Consider the following 23,337-nt stretch of genomic DNA (forward strand, 5'->3'; position numbering starts at 1 on the left):
AGCAGGGAAAGAGCAGATAGAGAGATATTTGGCTGTTTTAGCCCTGTAGTGAAGCTGGGAGAGAGCAGATATAGAGGTATTTGGCTGTTTTAGCCCTGTAGTGAAGCAGAGAGAGAGCGGATAGAGGTATTTGGCTGTTTTAGCCCTGTAGTGAAGCAGGGAAAGAGCAGATAGAGAGATATTTGGCTGTTTTAGCCCTGTAGTGAAGCAGGGAAAGAGCAGATAGAGAGATATTTGGCTGTTTTAGCCCTGTAGTGAAGCAGGGAGAGAGCGGATAGAGAGGTATTTGACTGTTTTAGCCCTGTAGTGAAGCAGGGAGAGAGCGGATAGAGAGGTATTTGGCTGTTTTAGCCCTGTAGTGAAACAGGGAGAGAGCGGATAGAGAGATATTTGGCTGTTTTAGCCCTGTAGTGAAGCAGGGAGAGAGCAGATAGAGAGGTATTTGGCTGTTTTAGCCCTGTAGTGAAGCAGGGAGAGAGCGGATAGAGAGGTATTTGGCTGTTTTAGCCCTGTAGTGAAGCAGGGAAAGAGCAGATAGAGAGATATTTTGGCTGTTAGCCCTGTAGTGAAGCAGGGAGAGAGCGGATAGAGATGTTTGGCTGTTTTAGCCCTGTAGTGAAGCAGAGAGAGAGCGGATAGAGAGGTATTTGGTTGTTTTAGCCCTGTAGTGAAGCAGGGAGAAAGCGGATAGAGAGGTATTTGGCTGTTTTAGCCCTGTAGTGAAGCAGGGAGAGAGCGGATAGTGAGATATTTGGCTGTGTTAGCCCTGTAGTGAAGCAGGGAGAGAGCAGATAGAGAGGTATTTGGCTGTTTTAGCCCTGTAGTGAAGCAGGGAGAGAGCGGATAGAGAGATATTTGGCTGTGTTAGCCCTGTAGTGAAGCATGTCTAGCAACCCAATGTTTGTGAGTTTGAATCTCATCACGGACAATTTTGCAACTACTTAGCATGTTAGCTAACCCTTCCCCTAACCTGAAGCCTTTGACTTAACCCTTCTCCTAACCTGAAGCCTTTGACTTAACTCCTAACCCTAACCTTAACCTTAACCCTAACCCTAACCTTAACCCTTCCCCTAACCTGAAGCCTTTGACCTAACTCCTAACCCTAACCTTAACCCTAACCTTAACCTTAACCCTAACCCTAACCTTAACCCTAACCTTAACCTCTAGCCTAGCTAACATTAGTGTTAGCCACCTAGCTAACAAATTGGAATCCGTAACATATCATATGTTTGCAAATTCGTAACAGTGTAACAACTACAATTCGTAACATGTCATATGAATTGTAATCTGTAACATATCATATGACATGGATGATGGACATCCACAAACGAATATATACCATAAGAAACTTGACATATGCTAATTGAAATGTGACGTATTTATGTTACATCTATGTTACGTCTACCCCTGAGTCCAGGTTGACAATAGAATGGCAAACCTGTCGTTCATTATCAACAGGACATCGGTTATATAGATTTCTGTAATGGCTGTCTTCTTCGTCAGACGAAACAGAGAAGTCATCGTCCGAGAAAGTGGACCAATACGCAGCGGAGTTAGTGTTCATCTTTGTATTTTTAATTACGTAAAAACACTATACAAAACAAACAAAAAAACCGACAGCCAAACAGTCCTGTCAGGTGCAAAACACTAAACAGAAATAATCCCCCACAAAACCCAAAGAAAACACATGCTCCTTATGTGTGACTCCCAATCAACAACAACGAACTTCAGCTGTGCCTGATTGGGAGCCACACACGGCCCAAAACAAAGAAATACAAAAACCTAGAAAAAACCTAGAACGCCCACCCAATGTAACACCCTGGCCTAACCAAAATAAAGAACAAAAACCCCTCTCTATGGCCAGGGCGTAACAGTTTCCAATGTCCTCCAGGATCTAAGTTAGTATACAGTTAATTCGGAAACTATTCAGACCCCTTGCCTTTTTACACATTTTTTTTTACATTACAGCCTAATTCTAAAATTGATTAAAAAAAATACTCATCAATCTACACACAATACTCTATAACGACAAAGAAAAAACAGGTTTTTACAAATGTTTGCTAATTTATTAAAAATAAAAACAGAAATATCACATTTTCATAAATATTCAGACCCTTTACTCAGAGCTTTGTTGAAGCATCTTTGGCAGTGATTACAGCCTCAAGTCTTCTTGGGTATGACACTACAAGCTTGGCACACCTGTATTTGGGGAGTTTCTCCCATTCTACTCTGCAGATCCTCTCAAGCTCTGTCAGGTTGGATGGGGAGCGTTGCTGCACAGCTATTTTCAGGTCTCTCCAGAGATGTTAGATCGGGTTCAAGTCCGGGCTCTGGCTGGGCCACTCAAAGACATTCAGAGACTTGTCCCGAAGCCTCTCCTACGTTTTCTTGGCTTTGCTTTCTTGGTTGTGTGCTTAGGGTCGTTGTCCTGTTGGAAGGTGAACCTTCACACTAGTCTGAGCTACTGAGCGCTCTAGAGAAGGTTTTCATCAAGGATCTCTCTGTACTTTTCTCCGTTCATCTTTCCCTTGATCCTGACTAGTCTCCCTGTCCCTGCCGATGAAAAACATCCCCACAGCATGATGTTTCCACCACCATATGGTCAATCCCTGGTCCTGTCACACTTAGAGAACTGTCCAGTAATATGGTCAATCCCTGGTCCTGTTACACTTAGAGTACTGTCCAGTAATATGGTCAATCCCTGGTCCTGTCACACTTAGAGTACTGTCTGGTTATATGGTCAATCCCTGGTCGTGTCCAGTTATATGGTCAATCCCTGGTCCTGTTCAGTTATATGGTCAATCCCTGGTCCTGTCCAGTTATATGGTCAATCCCTGGTCCTGTTACACTTAGAGTACTGTCCAGTTATATGGTCAATCCCTATCACACTTAGAGTACTGTCCAGTTATATGGTCAATCCCTGGTCCTGTCACACTTAGAGTACTGTCCAGTTATATGGTCAATCCCTATCACACTTAGAGTACTGTCCAGTTATATGGTCAATCCCTATCACACTTAGAGTACTGTCCAGTTATATGGTCAATCCCTGGTCCTGTCACACTTAGAGTACTGTCCAGTTATATGGTCAATCCCTATCACACTTAGAGTACTGTCCAGTTATATGGTCAATCCCTATCACACTTAGAGTACTGTCCAGTTATATGGTCATCTGCAGCAAAGAAAGATATTAAAAAGCTCCAAATGGCTCAGAACAGGGCTGCCAGATTATCTCTTCATTGCTCTATCTGGTATGAATATTATCCAAATGCATCAGAATCTCTCATGGCTTCACGTTCAAATCACATTACTATTATGTCTTGTGATTTTCCTTATAAATGTTTTATTTTTCCAAAAAACACAGTATTTCTCATTCATTTAGTACATACTAGCAACACGCATTAACACCTAACCAGACAGGCAAATTCAGGGCAGCTACGACAACCCAAGCCAAGGACAAATCGCTTAAATCTACAGTTTTAAATAGAGCCATGGCAGAATGGAACTCTTTACCAATCCATATTTTTCAGGCAAAAAGTAAATCCACCTTCAAGAAAAAAAAAAAACATCTAATGTGATAGACCATATGACTGGACAGGAAATAGAAAGAACATCTAATGTGATAGACCATATGACTGGACAGGAAATAGAAAGAACATCTAATGTGATAGACCATATGACTGGACAGGAAATAGAAAGAACATCTAATGTGATAGACCATATGACTGGACAGGAAATAGAAAGAACATCTAATGTGATAGACCATATGACTGGACAGGAAATAGAAAGAACATCTAATGTGATAGGCCATATGACTGGACAGGAAATAGAAAGAACATCTAATGTGATAGACCATATGACTGGACAGGAAATAGAAAGAACATCTAATGTGATAGACCATATGACTGGACAGGAAATAGAAAGAACATCTAATGTGATAGACCATATGACTGGACAGGAAATAGAAAGAACATCTAATGTGATAGACCATATGACTGGACAGGAAATAGAAACAACATCTAATGTGATAGACCATATGACTGGACAGGAAATAGAAAGAACATCTAATGCGATAGACCATATGACTGGACAGGAAATAGAAAGAACATCTAATGTGATAGACCATATGACTGGACAGGAAATAGAAAGAACATCTAATGTGATAGACCATATGACTGGACAGGAAATAGAAATAACATCTAATGTGATAGACCATATGACTGGACAGGAAATAGAAACAACATCTAATGTGATAGACCATATGACTGGACAGGAAATAGAAAGCATCAACTGAATGTTACGTGTTTCCTGTCAGGTATTTTAATCGTCTGTATTGTCTACTTGTTGAATGTTTGTGAAGTCCTGATTTGTGGTTGTTTGTAATGTCTTGTAGTTGGTGTTGGACCCCGGGAAGATTAGCTAGCGTAACGGCGTTAGCTAGCGGGGATCCTAATAAAAATTACAAAAATGTCCACAGAGGAACTCTGGAGCTCTGTCAGAGTGACTATCGGGTCACCTCCCTGACCAAGGCCCTTCCCCCCTGATTGCTCAGTTTGGCCGGGCGGCCAGCTCTTGGAAATGTCTTGGTGGTTCCAAACTTCTTCCATTTAAGAATGACGGAGGCCACTGTGTTCTTGGGGACCATCAATACTGCAGAAATATTCTGGTACCCTTCCCCAGATCTGTGCCTCGGCACAATCTTGTCTCAGAGCTCTACGGACATTTCCTTTGACCTCATGACTTGGTTTTTGATCTGACATGCCCTGTTAACTGTGGGACCTTATATAGACAGGTGTGTGCCTTTCCAAATCATGTCCAATCAATTGAATTTACCACAGGTGGACTCCAATCAAGTTGTAGAAACATCTCAAGGATGATCAATGGAAACAGGATGCACCTGAGCTTAATTTCGAGTCTCATAGCGAAGGGTCTGAATACTTATGTCAAGGTATTTCTGTAACAAAAAAAAAAAAATGTAACCAGTTTTTGCTTTGTCATTTTGGGGTATTGTGATGTCATTATGGGGTATTGTGACGTCATTATGGGGTATTTTGATGTCATTATGGGGTATTGTGATGTCATTATGGGCTATTGTGATGTCATTTTGGGGTATTGTGTGTAGATTGATGAGGGTATTTATTAGAATAAGGCTGTAACGTAACAAAATGTGGAAAAAGTCAAGCGGTCTGAATACTTTACGAATGCACTGTAGCTATAGATATTATACATCTCCAGCTCCTTGTATTGCTGTTCTATCTTAAAGCGGGTAATATCTGGAAACATTAATAAAGGCTACCTCACTAATAGCACCATATTCACTATATAGTGTACTACTTTTGGGTGAGGAGGATGTGTAGAATGAGTGAGGGCTGTGAAGGAGGAGAAGAGAGGTAGAGGGGGTGTACACAGAGAGACAGGTGAGAGACGACTCAGCGCGATATGTCTGTCGCCCTCTGAGTTACCTCTAGTTACCTCTGCTCTCAGCTCCTGACACAAACACCACCAAAACCTGAGTGCACAGAGGCATGAGATTATAGATAGATAGATAGATAGATAGATAGATAGATAGATAGATAGATAGATAGATAGATAGATAGATAGATAGATAGATAGATAGATAGATAGATAGATAGATAGATAGATAGATAGATAGATAGATAGATAGATAGATAGATAGATAGATAGATAGATAGATAGATAGATAGATAGATAGATAGATAGATAGATAGATAGATAGAGAGATAGAGAGATAGAGAGATAGAGAGAGAGAGAGAGAGAGAAGAGGAGGCTATGCATCTCCCACCAAGTCTCCATGGTCAGGTGGCGGAGAGAGAGCAGGCTCTGAGCTCACAGTAGAACATAGAACAGTGTATGAAGGGTTGGAGAGGAGCAGAGGGTTGTGGTATTAATGTGCTGGTTCTTACCTGTTTGGCTGCGTCTCTGAGCGTACGCCACCACTACGGCAGCTAGCACCACACAGCACAGCGACGTTACGGTGTTGGCCATCTGGAGCAAAAGAAACAGAGGAGCATGTCAGAGTCTCTCTCTCTCTCTCTACATGACTACAGGGCTAACACTCTACAGGCTACAGGGCTAACACTCTACAGGCTACAGGGCTAACACTCTACATGACTACAGGGCTAACACTCTACATGACTACAGGGCTAACACTCTACATGACTACAGGGCTAACACTCTACATGACTACAGGGCTAACACTCTACATGACTACAGGGCTAACACTCTTCATGACAACAGGGCTAACACTCTACATGACTACAGGGCTAACACTCTACATGACTACAGGGCTAACACTCTACATGACTACAGGGCTAACACTCTACATGACTACAGGGCTAACACTCTACATGCTACAGGGCTAACACTCTACATGACTACAGGGCTAACACTCTACATGACTACAGGGCTAACACTCTACATGACTACAGGGCTAACACTCTACATGACTACAGGGCTAACACTCTACATGACTACAGGGCTAACACTCTACAGGCTACAGGGCTAACACTCTACATGACTACAGGGCTAACACTCTACATGACTACAGGGCTAACACTCTACATGACTACAGGGCTAACACTCTACATGACTACAGGGCTAACACTCTACATGACTACAGGGCTAACACTCTACATGACTACAGGGCTAACACTCTACATGACTACAGGGCTAACACTCTACATGACTACAGGGCTAACACTCTACATGGCTACAGGGCTAACACTCTACAGGCTACAGGGCTAACACTCTACATGACTACAGGGCTAACACTCTACATGACTACAGGGCTAACACTCTACATGACTACAGGGCTAACACTCTACATGACTACAGGGCTAACACTCTACATGACTACAGGGCTAACACTCTACATGACTACAGGGCTAACACTCTACATGACTACAGGGCTAACACTCTACATGACTACAGGGCTAACACTCTACATGACTACAGGGCTAACACTCTACAGGCTACAGGGCTAACACTCTACAGGCTACAGGGCTAACACTCTACAGGCTACAGGGCTAACACTCTACATGACTACAGGGCTAACACTCTACAGGCTACAGGGCTAACACTCTACAGGCTACAGGGCTAACACTCTACATGACTACAGGGCTAACACTCTACATGACTACAGGGCTAACACTCTACATGACTACAGGGCTAACACTCTACATGACTACAGGGCTAACACTCTACAGGCTACAGGGCTAACACTCTACATGACTACAGGGCTAACACTCTACATGACTACAGGGCTAACACTCTACAGGCTACAGGGCTAACACTCTACAGGCTACAGGGCTAACACTCTACAGGCTACAGGGCTAACACTCTACATGACTACAGGGCTAACACTCTACAGGCTACAGGGCTAACACTCTACAGGCTACAGGGCTAACACTCTACATGACTACAGGGCTAACACTCTACAGGCTACAGGGCTAACACTCTACAGGCTACAGGGCTAACACTCTACATGACTACAGGGCTAACACTCTACATGACTACAGGGCTAACACTCTACAGGCTACAGGGCTAACACTCTACATGACTACAGGGCTAACACTCTACATGACTACAGGGCTAACACTCTACATGACTACAGGGCTAACACTCTACAGGCTACAGGGCTAACACTCTACAGGCTACAGGGCTAACACTCTACATGCTACAGGGCTAACACTCTACATGACTACAGGGCTAACACTCTACATGACTACAGGGCTAACACTCTACAGGCTACAGGGCTAACACTCTACATGACTATGGGCTAACACTCTACATGACTACAGGGCTAACACTCTACATGACTACAGGGCTAACACTCTACAGGCTACAGGGCTAACACTCTACATGACTACAGGGCTAACACTCTACATGACTACAGGGCTAACACTCTACATGACTACAGGGCTAACACTCTACATGACTACAGGGCTAACACTCTACAGGCTACAGGGCTAACACTCTACAGGCTACAGGGCTAACACTCTACATGACTACAGGGCTAACACTCTACAGGCTACAGGGCTAACACTCTACATGACTACAGGGCTAACACTCTACAGGCTACAGGGCTAACACTCTACATGACTACAGGGCTAACACTCTACATGACTACAGGGCTAACACTCTACATGACTACAGGGCTAACACTCTACATGACTACAGGGCTAACACTCTACATGACTACAGGGCTAACACTCTACATGACTACAGGGCTAACACTGAAAGACAAGAATTCTAATTTTGAATTTTGTAAAGTCAATGTGGAAGAGGTGAACAAATGATTGTTGTCTATCAACAATGACAAGCCACCGGGGTCTGACAACTTGGATGGAAAATGACTGAAGATAATAGTGGATGATATTGTCTTTACTAGAGAGCGTGTGCCCTCAGGCCTGGAGAGAAGCTAAAGTCATTCCACTACCTATCAATACTGCAGCCTCCTTTACTGGCTCAAACAGCCGACCAATCAGCCTGTTACCAACCCTTTAGTAAACTTTTACCAGATACAATGCTATTTCACAGCAAACAAATTGACAACAGACTTTCAGCACGCTTAATAGGGAAGGACATTCAACAAGCACAGCACTTATACAAATGACTGGCTATTTTGTTAGACTCAGCTCTATCATAACAGTTCCGGCCTCTTCACAAAGACATTCCTACTGTTCTCTTCCTTTCACGATGTCTCCCATTGGAGCGTTATAGAGGAGGAGCCACATCAAAACATCTCCCATTGGAGCGTTATAGAGGAGGAGCCACATCAAAACATCTCCCATTGGAGCGTTATAGAGGAGGAGCCACATCAAAACATCTCCCATTGGAGCGTTATAGAGGAGGAGCTACATCAAAACATCTCCCATTGGAGCGTTATAGAGGAGGAGCCACATCAAAACATCTCCCATTGGAGCGTTATAGAGGAGGAGCCACATCAAAACATCTCCCATTGGAGCGTTATAGAGGAGGAGCCACATCAAAACATCTCCCATTGGAGCGTTATAGAGGAGGAGCCACATCAAAACATCTCCCATTGGAGCGTTATAGAGGAGGAGCTACATCAAAACATCTCCCATTGGAGCGTTATAGAGGAGGAGCCACATCAAAACATCTCCCATTGGAGCTTTATAGAGGAGGAGCCACATCAAAACATCTCCCATTGGAGCTTTATAGAGGAGGAGCTACATCAAAACATCTCCCATTGGAGCTTTATAGAGGAGGAGCCACATCAAAACATCTCCCATTGGAGCGTTATAGAGGAGGAGCCACATCAAAACATCTCCCATTGGAGCTTTATAGAGGAGGAGCCACATCAAAACATCTCCCATTGGAGCTTTATAGAGGAGGAGCTACATCAAAACATCTCCCATTGGAGCTTTATAGAGGAGGAGCCACATCAACGCTCCTATCACGACGTCTCCCATTGGAAGATCAAAGGCTGGACTATCAATCTGTTGCTTTTAGAACTGGTGGGATGGTTTACAATATTAAATAACCATTTCAAGTTTAAAACAACACTAAAGATTTGAGAATATTATTATACTTTTATTTAAAATTAATTACATTTAGTTAAAAAGTAGAATGAATATTCTACTTTTATATATATACATTTAGTTAAAATGACATTAAAATGACATGAATTGGTTGGCCCAGTTGAATATGTAACTCAACAAAGAGAGAGAATTTAAACACATGTAAGAATAATACCAACATGAGTGTTGACCACCCGGGATTAGAGGTTTATTTAACCAGTACAATGAGGAATGGAAGCTAAACTAGTGAGACGGTCCATATCAGACCTGGAGCTAAAGAGCAGCAGAAACACTTTACAACTACTTCCAGGTCTGACAGCAGTTTGAACACATGGGGAGATGTGCAATGAAATGGGAACATTAGTCTGCTCAGGGTTGTGCTCAATTCCATTTCATTTTCAGTCAATTCCAGAAGTACACTGAAATTCCAATTCTCTTCAATGCTTTTCAACGAGGACACATTGTTATTAGAATAGGAAATGTGGTTTTCTTTCTGAATTGACAGAAATTGAAATGGAATGACCCCCAAACTCTGTTTCTGGTTGTACTTGAAATCCCTAAACTTCCTCAGCTGTTTCTGTAAAGACAACATTAATGGAGACTGGTAAAGGATTTTAAATCACAGGAAATGTATTCTCTAGTTCAATGTTTTTGCCAGGTACTAAGGTGAGTCAAACTGGTTCCATTTCCCACTCTAGTTACCATAATACTGTAATCACTAGGACCTCATCCAGTCTGCAGAAGAAGAGTGTTCCTCCGCTCGATTTGATTACAAAGTCATATGAAACAGACCAGGAGTTCTGCCTTTATACTTCCTGTTTCTATAATGACCTGACCAGTTCTACCTTAGGGATGTATCCCAAATGCCACCCTATTCCCTATATAGTGCACTATTGGCTCTGGTCTATAGTAGTGCACTATATAGGGAATAGGGTTCCATAGGGCTCTGGTCTAAAGTAGTGTACTATATAGGGAATATGGTTCCATAGGGCTCTGTTCTAAAGTAGTGGACTATATAGGGAATAGGGTTCCATAGGGATCTGGTCTAAAGTAGTGGACTATATAGGGAATAGGGTTCTATAGGGCTCTGGTCTAAAGTAGTGCACTATATAGGGAATAGGGTTCTATAGGGCTCTGGTCTAAAGTAGTGCACTATATAGGGAATATGGTTCCATAGGGCTCTGTTCTAAAGTAGTGGACTATATAGGGAATAGGGTTCTATAGGGCTCTGGTCTAAAGTAGTGCACTATATAGGGAATAGGGTTCCATAGGGATCTGGTCTAAAGTAGTGCACTATATAGGGAATAGGATTCCATAGGGATCTGGTCTAAAGTAGTACACTATATAGGGAATAGGGTTCCATAGGGCTCTGGTCTAAAGTAGTGCACTATATAGGGAATAGGGTTCCATAGGGCTCTGGTCTAAAGTAGTGCACTATATAGGGAATAGGGTTCCATAGGGTTCTGGTCTAAAGTAGTGCACTATGTAGGGAATAGGGTTCCATATGGCTCTGGTCTAAAGTAGTGCACTATGTAGGGAATAGGCTGCCATTTGGGATGCATTTTGCCATCAATCTCTTCTGAAAGGAAATTAAATCCCTTATATTTCAATTCATTCCAAAACCCAGTTCTGGTTCAAACAACTTTGTGGAAGATCCTGAATTAAAAAAACAGCACTTCTGAAAATCCTCACCGTCATGGTGATTGACACTTCGTATTTAAATCATCTTTACAGAACTAGAAAGCGAGTGACGGGGTGAAATTAAACTGCAGTCAGCTCTTTCCAGTCCACTTCTCCCTGTTTGTCTGGCTCCTTCCAAAAGGGAACCCTGTTCCCTATATAGTGCACTACTATAGACCAGAGCCCTATAGAACCCTATTCCCTATATAGTGCACTACTGTAGACCAGAGCCCTATGGAACCCTATTCCCTATATAGTGCACTACTTTAGACCAGAGCCCTATAGAACCCTATTCCCTATATAGTGCACTACTGTAGACCAGAGCCCTATGGAACCCTATTCCCTATATAGTGCACTACTATAGACCAGAGCCCTATAGAACCCTATTCCCTATATAGTGCACTACTGTAGACCAGAGCCCTATGGAACCCTATTCCCTATATAGTGCACTACTATAGACCAGAGCCCTATGGAACCCTATTCCCTATATAGTGCACTACTATAGACCAGAGCCCTATGGAACCCTGTTCCCTATATAGTGCACTACTGTAGACCAGAGCCCTATGGAACCCTATTCCCTATATAGTGCACTACTTTAGACCAGAGCCCTATGGAACCCTATTCCCTATATGTAGTGCACTACTTTAGACCAGAGCCCTATGGAACCCTATTCCCTATATAGTGCACTACTTTAGACCAGAGCCCTATGGAACCCTATTCCCTATATGTAGTGCACTACTTTAGACCAGAGCCCTATGGAACCCTATTCCCTATATGTAGTGTACTACTTTAGACCAGAGCCCTATGGAACCCTATTCCCTATATAGTGCACTACTTTAGACCAGAGCCCTATGGAACCCTATTCCCTATATGTAGTGCACTACTTTAGACTAGAGCCCTATGGAACCCTATTCCCTATATGTAGTGCACTACTTTAGACCAGAGCTCTATGGAACCCTATTCCCTATATAGTGCACTACTTTAGACCAGAGCCCTATGGAACCCTATTCCCTATATGTAGTGCACTACTTTAGACCAGAGCCCATAAGGCTCTATATAAGAAATAGGATGTCATTTAGGACACATCCTGTCTGCTTCTCTCTCTCTGTCAGTTTAGAAGTGGTATTTAGCTCATCGAAGCAGGAACAATACTCTAGATATGTGGCAGCTGAGAATATTTTAGTTAATGGTGGCCTCTGGCTCTCAGAATCCCCACTCAGCCTCAGAGTCCTCCTTCTTATCCACACATTTAGGACCTCATATTTATTTATTCATTTCTTATTTCTCCTAGAAGCTGAATAGGCGTGTTGGCTGGTTAATTAAAATGTATAATTCATTGCTGTATTGAATGGTTTCCTGCTTCTCTTTGTGAAGTCCAGCGGAAATTTGCATTTAAATTGGAAATCCCATTGAATTGTGAGGGATATGTTTTGGTATGATGCATCACAGAATAGAAGGATGAGAGGAGGAGAGGAAGGGAGGAAAATTTCACTGACAGCACAGTTTTATTCCCCTCCTGCCCATCTGGAAGACAAACACAGGTTTGTGTTGCCTGTCTTCCTGTCTTCAACTGATGGAAATAACACTCAGTGAGAGGGGATGGATGTGTCTGTTCCAGTATGGAAGGAAGGATCAGGGAGCTCCAGTTTGGGATGTTTGGCTGAGCATTACGAACTGCTACCAACTCCAGCCATGTAAAGTGCATCCCAAACCGCAACCTATCCCCTGTGGGCCCTGGTCAAAGAAGTTCACTATAAAGGAATATGGTGCCATTTTGGGACACCCACCGGTGGTAGGGATGTGTTATGAAGTCCAGTCATATAACAGGGATGTGTTATGAAGTCCAGTCATATAACAGGGATGTGTTATGAAGTCCAGTCATATAACAAGGATGTGTTATGAAGTCCAGTCATATAACAGGGATGTGTTATGAAGTCCAGTCATATAACAGGGATGTGTTATGAAGTCCAGTCATATAACAGGGATGTGTTATGAAGTCCAGTCATATAACAGGGATGTGTTATGAAGTCCAGTCATATAACAGGGATGTGTTATGAAGTCCAGTCATATAACAGGGATGTGTTATGAAGTCCAGCCATATAACAGGGATGTGTTATGAAGTCCAGTCATATAACAGGGATGTGTTATGAAGTCCAGTCATATAACAGGGATGTGTTATGAAGTCCAGTCATATAACAGGGATGTGTTATGAAGTCCAGTCAAATAACAGGGATGTGTTATGAAGTCTCTCCATACAGTCTTTGTTTACATATTCCTCTGAAAGCCCTCTACACCCACATACATCCACCAGCCCTACATCTCCAGTCTCCCTGACCCTGGAACTGACCCTGGAACTGACCCTGGAACTGACCCTGGAACTGACCCTGGAACTGACCCTGGAACTGACCCTGGAACTGACCCTGGACCTGACCCTGGAACTGACCCTGGAACTGACCCTGGACCTGACCCTGGAACTGACCCTGACCCTGGAACTGACCCTGGAACTGGAACTGACCCTGGAACTGACCCTGGAACTGACCCTGGAACTGGAACTCCTCATGTTCTTCTTATTTCTCTTGTGTTTTTGTTCTAATTGTTTTTTATTGTTTTAATAGTAACACCAGACTTCAACTGGTAGACCACTCCACTAGTCTGATTAGTGTTTAACTGGTAGACCACTCCACTAGTCTGATTAGTGTTTAACTGGTAGACCACTCCACTAGTCTGATTAGTGTTTAACTGGTAGACCACTCCACTAGTCTGATTAGTGTTTAACTGGTAGACCACTCCACTAGTCTGATTAGTGTTTAACTGGTAGACCACTCCACTAGTCTGATTAGTGTTTAACTGGTAGACCACTCCACTAGTCTGATTAGTGTTTAACTGGTAGACCACTCCACTAGTCTGATTAGTGTTTAACTGGTAGACCACTCCACTAGTCTGATTAGTGTTTAACTGGTAGACCACTCCACTAGTCTGATTAGTGTTTAACTGGTAGACCACTCCACTAGTCTGATTAGTGTTTAACTGGTAGACCACTCCACTAGTCTGATTAGTGTTTAACTGGTAGACCACTCCACTAGTCTGATTAGTGTTTAACTGGTAGACCACTCCACTAGTCTGATTAGTGTTTAACTGGTAGACCACTCCACTAGTCTGATTAGTGTTTAACTGGTAGACCACTCCACTAGTCTGATTAGTGTTTAACTGGTAGACCACTCCACTAGTCTGATTAGTGTTTAACTGGTAGACCACTCCACTAGTCTGATTAGTGTTTAACTGGTAGACCACTCCACTAGTCTGATTAGTGTTTAACTGGTAGACCACTCCACTAGTCTGATTAGTGTTTAACTGGTAGACCACTCCACTAGTCTGATTAGTGTTTAACTGGTAGACCACTCCACTAGTCTGATTAGTGTTTAACTGGTAGACCACTCCACTAGTCTGATTAGTGTTTAACTGGTAGACCACTCCACTAGTCTGATTAGTGTTTAACTGGTAGACCACTCCACTAGTCTGATTAGTGTTTAACTGGTAGACCACTCCACTAGTCTGATTAGTGTTTAACTGGTAGACCACTCCACTAGTCTGATTAGTGTTTAACTGGTAGACCACTCCACTAGTCTGATTAGTGTTTAACTGGTAGACCACTCCACTAGTCTGATTAGTGTTTAACTGGTAGACCACTCCACTAGTCTGATTAGTGTTTAACTGGTAGACCACTCCACTAGTCTGATTAGTGTTTAACTGGTAGACCACTCCACTAGTCTGATTAGTGTTTAACTGGTAGACCACTCCACTAGTCTGATTAGTGTTTAACTGGTAGACCACTCCACTAGTCTGATTAGTGTTTAACTGGTAGACCACTCCACTAGTCTGATTAGTGTTTAACTGGTAGACCACTCCACTAGTCTGATTAGTGTTTAACTGGTAGACCACTCCACTAGTCTGATTAGTGTTTAACTGGTAGACCACTCCACTAGTCTGATTAGTGTTTAACTGGTAGACCACTCCACTAGTCTGATTAGTGTTTAACTGGTAGACCACTCCACTAGTCTGATTAGTGTTTAACTGGTAGACCACTCCACTAGTCTGATTAGTGTTTAACTGGTAGACCACTCCACTAGTCTGATTAGTGTTTAACTGGTAGACCACTCCACTAGTCTGATTAGTGTTTAACTGGTAGACCACTCCACTAGTCTGATTAGTGTTTAACTGGTAGACCACTCCACTAGTCTGATTAGTGTTTAACTGGTAGACCACTCCACTAGTCTGATTAGTGTTTAACTGGTAGACCACTCCACTAGTCTGATTAGTGTTTAACTGGTAGACCACTCCACTAGTCTGATTAGTGTTTAACTGGTAGACCACTCCACTAGTCTGATTAGTGTTTAACTGGTAGACCACTCCACTAGTCTGATTAGTGTTTAACTGGTAGACCACTCCACTAGTCTGATTAGTGTTTAACTGGTAGACCACTCCACTAGTCTGATTAGTGTTTAACTGGTAGACCACTCCACTAGTCTGATTAGTGTTTAACTGGTAGACCACTCCACTAGTCTGATTAGTGTTTAACTGGTAGACCACTCCACTAGTCTGATTAGTGTTTAACTGGTAGACCACTCCACTAGTCTGATTAGTGTTTAACTGGTAGACCACTCCACTAGTCTGATTAGTGTTTAACTGGTAGACCACTCCACTAGTCTGATTAGTGTTTAACTGGTAGACCACTCCACTAGTCTGATTAGTGTTTAACTGGTAGACCACTCCACTAGTCTGATTAGTGTTTAACTGGTAGACCACTCCACTAGTCTGATTAGTGTTTAACTGGTAGACCACTCCACTAGTCTGATTAGTGTTTAACTGGTAGACCACTCCACTAGTCTGATTAGTGTTTAACTGGTAGACCACTCCACTAGTCTGATTAGTGTTTAACTGGTAGACCACTCCACTAGTCTGATTAGTGTTTAACTGGTAGACCACTCCACTAGTCTGATTAGTGTTTAACTGGTAGACCACTCCACTAGTCTGATTAGTGTTTAACTGGTAGACCACTCCACTAGTCTGATTAGTGTTTAACTGGTAGACCACTCCACTAGTCTGATTAGTGTTTAACTGGTAGACCACTCCACTAGTCTGATTAGTGTTTAACTGGTAGACCACTCCACTAGTCTGATTAGTGTTTAACTGGTAGACCACTCCACTAGTCTGATTAGTGTTTAACTGGTAGACCACTCCACTAGTCTGATTAGTGTTTAACTGGTAGACCACTCCACTAGTCTGATTAGTGTTTAACTGGTAGACCACTCCACTAGTCTGATTAGTGTTTAACTGGTAGACCACTCCACTAGTCTGATTAGTGTTTAACTGGTAGACCACTCCACTAGTCTGATTAGTGTTTAACTGGTAGACCACTCCACTAGTCTGATTAGTGTTTAACTGGTAGACCACTCCACTAGTCTGATTAGTGTTTAACTGGTAGACCACTCCACTAGTCTGATTAGTGTTTAACTGGTAGACCACTCCACTAGTCTGATTAGTGTTTAACTGGTAGACCACTCCACTAGTCTGATTAGTGTTTAACTGGTAGACCACTCCACTAGTCTGATTAGTGTTTAACTGGTAGACCACTCCACTAGTCTGATTAGTGTTTAACTGGTAGACCACTCCACTAGTCTGATTAGTGTTTAACTGGTAGACCACTCCACTAGTCTGATTAGTGTTTAACTGGTAGACCACTCCACTAGTCTGATTAGTGTTTAACTGGTAGACCACTCCACTAGTCTGATTAGTGTTTAACTGGTAGACCACTCCACTAGTCTGATTAGTGTTTAACTGGTAGACCACTCCACTAGTCTGATTAGTGTTTAACTGGTAGACCACTCCACTAGTCTGATTAGTGTTTAACTGGTAGACCACTCCACTAGTCTGATTAGTGTTTAACTGGTAGACCACTCCACTAGTCTGATTAGTGTTTAACTGGTAGACCACTCCACTAGTCTGATTAGTGTTTAACTGGTAGACCACTCCACTAGTCTGATTAGTGTTTAACTGGTAGACCACTCCACTAGTCTGATTAGTGTTTAACTGGTAGACCACTCCACTAGTCTGATTAGTGTTTAACTGGTAGACCACTCCACTAGTCTGATTAGTGTTTAACTGGTAGACCACTCCACTAGTCTGATTAGTGTTTAACTGGTAGACCACTCCACTAGCCTGATTAGTGTTTAACTGGTAGACCACTCCACTAGTCTGATTAGTGTTTAACTGGTAGACCACTCCACTAGTCTGATTAGTGTTTAACTGGTAGACCACTCCACTAGTCTGATTAGTGTTTAACTGGTAGACCACTCCACTAGTCTGATTAGTGTTTAACTGGTAGACCACTCCACTAGTCTGATTAGTGTTTAACTGGTAGACCACTCCACTAGTCTGATTAGTGTTTAACTGGTAGACCACTCCACTAGTCTGATTAGTGTTTAACTGGTAGACCACTCCACTAGTCTGATTAGTGTTTAACTGGTAGACCACTCCACTAGTCTGATTAGTGTTTAACTGGTAGACCACTCCACTAGCCTGATTAGTGTTTAACTGGTAGACCACTCCACTAGTCTGATTAGTGTTTAACTGGTAGACCACTCCACTAGTCTGATTAGTGTTTAACTGGTAGACCACTCCACTAGTCTGATTAGTGTTTAACTGGTAGACCACTCCACTAGTCTGATTAGTGTTTAACTGGTAGACCACTCCACTAGTCTGATTAGTGTTTAACTGGTAGACCACTCCACTAGTCTGATTAGTGTTTAACTGGTAGACCACTCCACTAGTCTGATTAGTGTTTAACTGGTAGACCACTCCACTAGTCTGATTAGTGTTTAACTGGTAGACCACTCCACTAGCCTGATTAGTGTTTAACTGGTAGACCACTCCACTAGTCTGATTAGTGTTTAACTGGTAGACCACTCCACTAGTCTGATTAGTGTTTAACTGGTAGACCACTCCACTAGTCTGATTAGTGTTTAACTGGTAGACCACTCCACTAGTCTGATTAGTGTTTAACTGGTAGACCACTCCACTAGTCTGATTAGTGTTTAACTGGTAGACCACTCCACTAGTCTGATTAGTGTTTAACTGGTAGACCACTCCACTAGTCTGATTAGTGTTTAACTGGTAGACCACTCCACTAGTCTGATTAGTGTTTAACTGGTAGACCACTCCACTAGTCTGATTAGTGTTTAACTGGTAGACCACTCCACTAGTCTGATTAGTGTTTAACTGGTAGACCACTCCACTAGTCTGATTAGTGTTTAACTGGTAGACCACTCCACTAGTCTGATTAGTGTTTAACTGGTAGACCACTCCACTAGTCTGATTAGTGTTTAACTGGTAGACCACTCCACTAGTCTGATTAGTGTTTAACTGGTAGACCACTCCACTAGCCTGAATATATATTTTAAGATTTTATTGTAACCTTAATTTAACTAGGCTAGTCATCTCTGTTCATAATTTGGCCTTTATGAATACATGGATCTATAATCACCACCTCAGTCAATTCCCGACCGGAGAGAGATCCGGTGTCGTGCCGCCTATTGTCCTCTCTCCCATAATTAAACAGCTCCTCAACATCAAGTTTCCCGGTGCTGAGACACTATCTAATCAATCACTCGGGACCCAGGTTTCACTATTGATTACAAAGGCTATACATTTTTAAGCTTTACATGTGGATGGCATTTGGCTATACATGCTGGCTTTCTTCTTGACACACAGTTATTAATGGTGCTCTATAGACCATGTAAATGCTGTCATAGTGGAGTCCAGGGACTGCTACTATAGACCATGTAAATGCTGTCATAGTGGAGTCCAGGGACTGCTACTCTAGACCATGTAAATGCTGTCATAGTGGAGTCCAGGGACTGCTACTCTAGACCATGTAAATGATGTGTTGACAGTGTTAAGTTTAGTTATCGCTCAGAGAAGAGTCTTTGTAATGGTCTTCGTAATGTATCTTAGTAATCACAGGAGAGGGATCTCTTAAGCATACCTGCATGCATTTATATGAGCTGGTTTATGTGACAGTGTGTCTGTGTCTTTAAGGAAGAGCACATGTATGTGTTTTTACGTGTGCATGTGTGTATTTGTGGAAGTGGAAGGTGTAAGGGGGAATGGGTTAGGGATGAATCTGTTCTGTCTTCAACACAGAGAGTATTTAGGTCTAGAGTAGGGGGATAAATCTGGTCTGCCTTCAACACAGAGAGTATTTAGGTCTAGAGTAGGGGGATAAATCTGGTCTGCCTTCAACACAGAGAGTATTTAGGTCTAGAATAGGGGTCTGGTCTGTCTTCAACACAGAGGGTATTTAGGTCTAGAGTAGGGGGGGACCTGGTCTGCCTTCAACAGGGAATATTTAGGTCTAGAGAAGACAGGGTTACTAACACATTCTAAAGTGTATTAAGCAAAAAAAAAAGGAGCCTGGGTGGAGGCTGGTTGGGTGGTGGAGGCTGGTTGGGTGGAGGAGGCTGGTTGGGTGGTGGAGGCTGGTTGGGTGGTGGAGGCTGGTTGGAGGCTGGTTGGGTGGTGGAGGCTGGTTGGAGGCTGGTTGGGTGGAGGAGGCTGGTTGGGTGGTGGAGGCTGGGTGGGTGGAGGAGGCTGGTTGGGTGGAGGAGGCTGGTTGGAGGCTGGTTGGGTGGAGGAGGCTGGTTGGGTGGTGGAGGCTGGTTGGAGGCTGGTTGGGTGGTGGAGGCTGGTTGGAGGCTGGTTGGGTGGAGGAGGCTGGGTGGAGGAGGCTGGGTGGGTGGAGGAGGCTGGGTGGAGGAGGCTGGTTGGGTGGTGGAGGCTGGGTGGGTGGAGGAGGCTGGGTGGAGGAGGCTGGTTGGGTGGAGGCTGGTTGGGTGGTGGAGGCTGGTTGGAGGCTGGTTGGGTGGAGGAGGCTGGGTGGGAGGCTGGTGGGTGGTGGAGGCTGGTTGGAGGCTGGTTGGGTGGAGGAGGCTGGGTGGGTGGAGGAGGCTGGTTGGGTGGAGGAGGCTGGGTGGGTGGAGGAGGCTGGTTGGGTGGTGGAGGCTGGTTGGGTGGTGGAGGCTGGTTGGAGGCTGGTTGGGTGGAGGAGGCTGGGTGGAGGAGGCTGGGTGGGTGGAGGAGGCTGGGTGGAGGAGGCTGGTTGGGTGGAGGCTGGTTGGGTGGTGGAGGCTGGGTGGAGGAAGCTGGCCGGGTGGAGGAGGCTGGCCGGGTGGAGGAGGCTGGCTGGGTGGGTGGATGGAGGCTGGCTGGGTGGGTGGAGGAGGCTGGCTGGGTGGTGAAGGCTGGGTGGAGGTGGCTGGCTGGCTGGGTGGTGGAGGCTGGGTGGAGGATGCTGGCTGGGTGGTGGAGGTTGGGTGGGTGAAGGAGGCTGGCTGGGTGGAGCTGGCTGGGTGGAGGCTGGCTGGGTGGAGAATTGGTGGGTGGAGGCTTGGTGGGTGGAGGCTGGCTGGGTGGAGCTGGCTGGGTGGAGCTGGCTGGGTGGAGTCTGGCTGGGTGGAGGCTTGGTGGGTGGAGGTTGGCTGGGTGGAGGCTTGGTGGGTAGAGGCGTGCTGAGATCCGGTTTCCAGACACCCTGTTCTACATAGCATTGCAGACAGAGTGATGAGGGAGAACGAGGTTGCAGCAGAGCTGGACTCTGTCATTAGGAGTTTTTACTCTATGTTGTTCTACTTTCAGACTGTAGCGAACAGTAACGAGCCCCGGAAGGTACGGTATAACAGAGAGCTGCAGTACTCACAGCACCACAGCCTTATTTACAGATGGTTAGGGCCAGAGGAGGCTGCTGACGGGAGGCCGGCTCATAATAATGTATTGAACGGAGTCGATGGAGCGGTATCAAACACATGGAAACCACGGAAACCATGTGTCGGATGTATTTGATACCGTTCCATAGATTCTGCTCTCGCCATTACCACAAGACCGTCCTCCCCAATTAGGGTGGCACCAACCTCCTGTGGTCAGGGTGTAAACAGCTCAGCTCAATGACTCATTGAAGGAGAGCTCTGAGGACATGAACTGTGTGTGTGTGTGTGAGTGTGTGTGTGTGTGAGTGTGTGTGTGTTTTATTGTCACGTGCACTAGTGCAGTGAAGACTACCTTGCTCTTTCCCAACAAACAGTAATCAAATTCAGTAGAACTATCAAACAAAGTAAAGTAGATCAGAAACACACCAGAAATAGAAATATGAAGAACAGGAAAAAAGCCACATACAGGTCCAGGGTCAGTATCTATATACAGGGCCAGTATCTATATACAGGGTCAGTAGCTATATACAGGGTCAGTATCTATATACAGGGCCAGTAGCTATATACAGGGTCAGTAGTTATATACAGGGTCAGTAGCTATATACAGGGTCAGTAGCTATATACAGGGTCAGTTCCAGGTCAGTTCTTATACAGGGCCAGTATCTATATACAGGGTCAGTAGCTATATACAGGGTCAGTATCTATATACAGGGCCAGTAGCTATATAAGGGTCAGTAGTCGGGTCAGTAGCTATATACAGGGTCAGTAGTTATTCAGGGTCAGTAGCTATATACAGGGCCAGTAGCTATATACAGGGCCAGTAGTTATATACAGGGTCAGTAGCTATATACAGGGACAGTAGCTATATACAGGGTCAGTAGCTATATACAGGGTCAGTAGCTATATACAGGGTCAGTTCCAGGGTCAGTATCTATATACAGGGTCAGTATCTATATACAGGGTCAGTAGCTATATACAGGGCCAGTAGCTATATACAGGGTCAGTAGCTATATACAGGGTCAGTAGCTATATACAGGGTCAGTAGCTATATACAGGGCCAGTAGCTATATACAGGGACAGTAGCTATATACAGGGTCAGTTCCAGGGTCAGTATCTATATACAGGGTCAGTAGCTATATACAGGGTCAGTAGCTATATACAGGGTCAGTAGCTATATACAGGGTCAGTAGATATATACAGGGACAGTTCCAGGGTCAGTAGCTATATACAGGGTCAGTAGCTATATACAGGGACAGTAGCTATATACAGGGTCAGTAGCTATATACAGGGTCAGTAGCTATATACAGGGTCAGTAGCTATATACAGGGTCAGTTCCAGGGTCAGTATCTATATACAGGGTCAGTAGCTATATACAGGGTCAGTAGCTATATACAGGGTCAGTAGCTATATACAGGGTCAGTAGTTATATACAGGGACAGTTCCAGGGTCAGTAGCTATATACAGGGTCAGTAGCTATATACAGGGACAGTAGCTATATACAGGGTCAGTAGCTATATACAGGGTCAGTAGCTATATACAGGGTCAGTAGCTATATACAGGGTCAGTAGCTATATACAGGGTCAGTTCCAGGGTCAGTATCTATATACAGGGACAGTAGCTATATACAGGGTCAGTAGCTATATACAGGGTCAGTAGCTATATACAGGGTCAGTATCTATATACAGGGTCAGTAGCTATATACAGGGTCAGTATCTATATACAGGGTCAGTAGCTATATACAGGGACAGTAGCTATATACAGGGCCAGTAGTTATATACAGGGTCAGTAGCTATATACAGGGACAGTAGCTATATACAGGGTCAGTAGCTATATACAGGGTCAGTAGCTATATACAGGGTCAGTTCCAGGGTCAGTATCTATATACAGGGTCAGTATCTATATACAGGGTCAGTAGCTATATACAGGGCCAGTAGCTATATACAGGGTCAGTAGCTATATACAGGGTCAGTAGCTATATACAGGGTCAGTAGCTATATACAGGGCCAGTAGCTATATACAGGGCCAGTAGCTATATACAGGGTCAGTTCCAGGGTCAGTATCTATATACAGGGTCAGTAGCTATATACAGGGTCAGTAGCTATATACAGGGTCAGTAGCTATATACAGGGTCAGTAGTTATATACAGGGACAGTTCCAGGGTCAGTAGCTATATACAGGGTCAGTAGCTATATACAGGGTCAGTAGCTATATACAGGGTCAGTTCCAGGGTCAGTAGCTATATACAGGGTCAGTAGCTATATACAGGGTCAGTAGCTATATACAGGGTCAGTTCCAGGGTCAGTAGCTATATACAGGGTCAGTAGCTATATACAGGGTCA

General features: G+C 43.9%; 1 protein-coding gene across 1 annotated transcript in view; it reads right to left on the reverse strand.

The window, feature by feature from the left end:
* cntfr (ciliary neurotrophic factor receptor) overlaps nucleotides 1-23,337 on the reverse strand; it is a 457,893-nt gene that overhangs the window by 283,398 nt on the left and 151,158 nt on the right. The window contains exon 2 of the mRNA XM_045692705.1: nucleotides 5,922-6,003. Within this exon, the coding sequence (XP_045548661.1) occupies nucleotides 5,922-6,003 (82 nt within the window). The remainder of the gene's footprint in view (nucleotides 1-5,921; nucleotides 6,004-23,337) is intronic.

This window comes from Salmo salar, chromosome ssa13, assembly GCF_905237065.1.
Source record: "Salmo salar chromosome ssa13, Ssal_v3.1, whole genome shotgun sequence".
Lineage (NCBI taxonomy): Eukaryota > Metazoa > Chordata > Actinopteri > Salmoniformes > Salmonidae > Salmo > Salmo salar.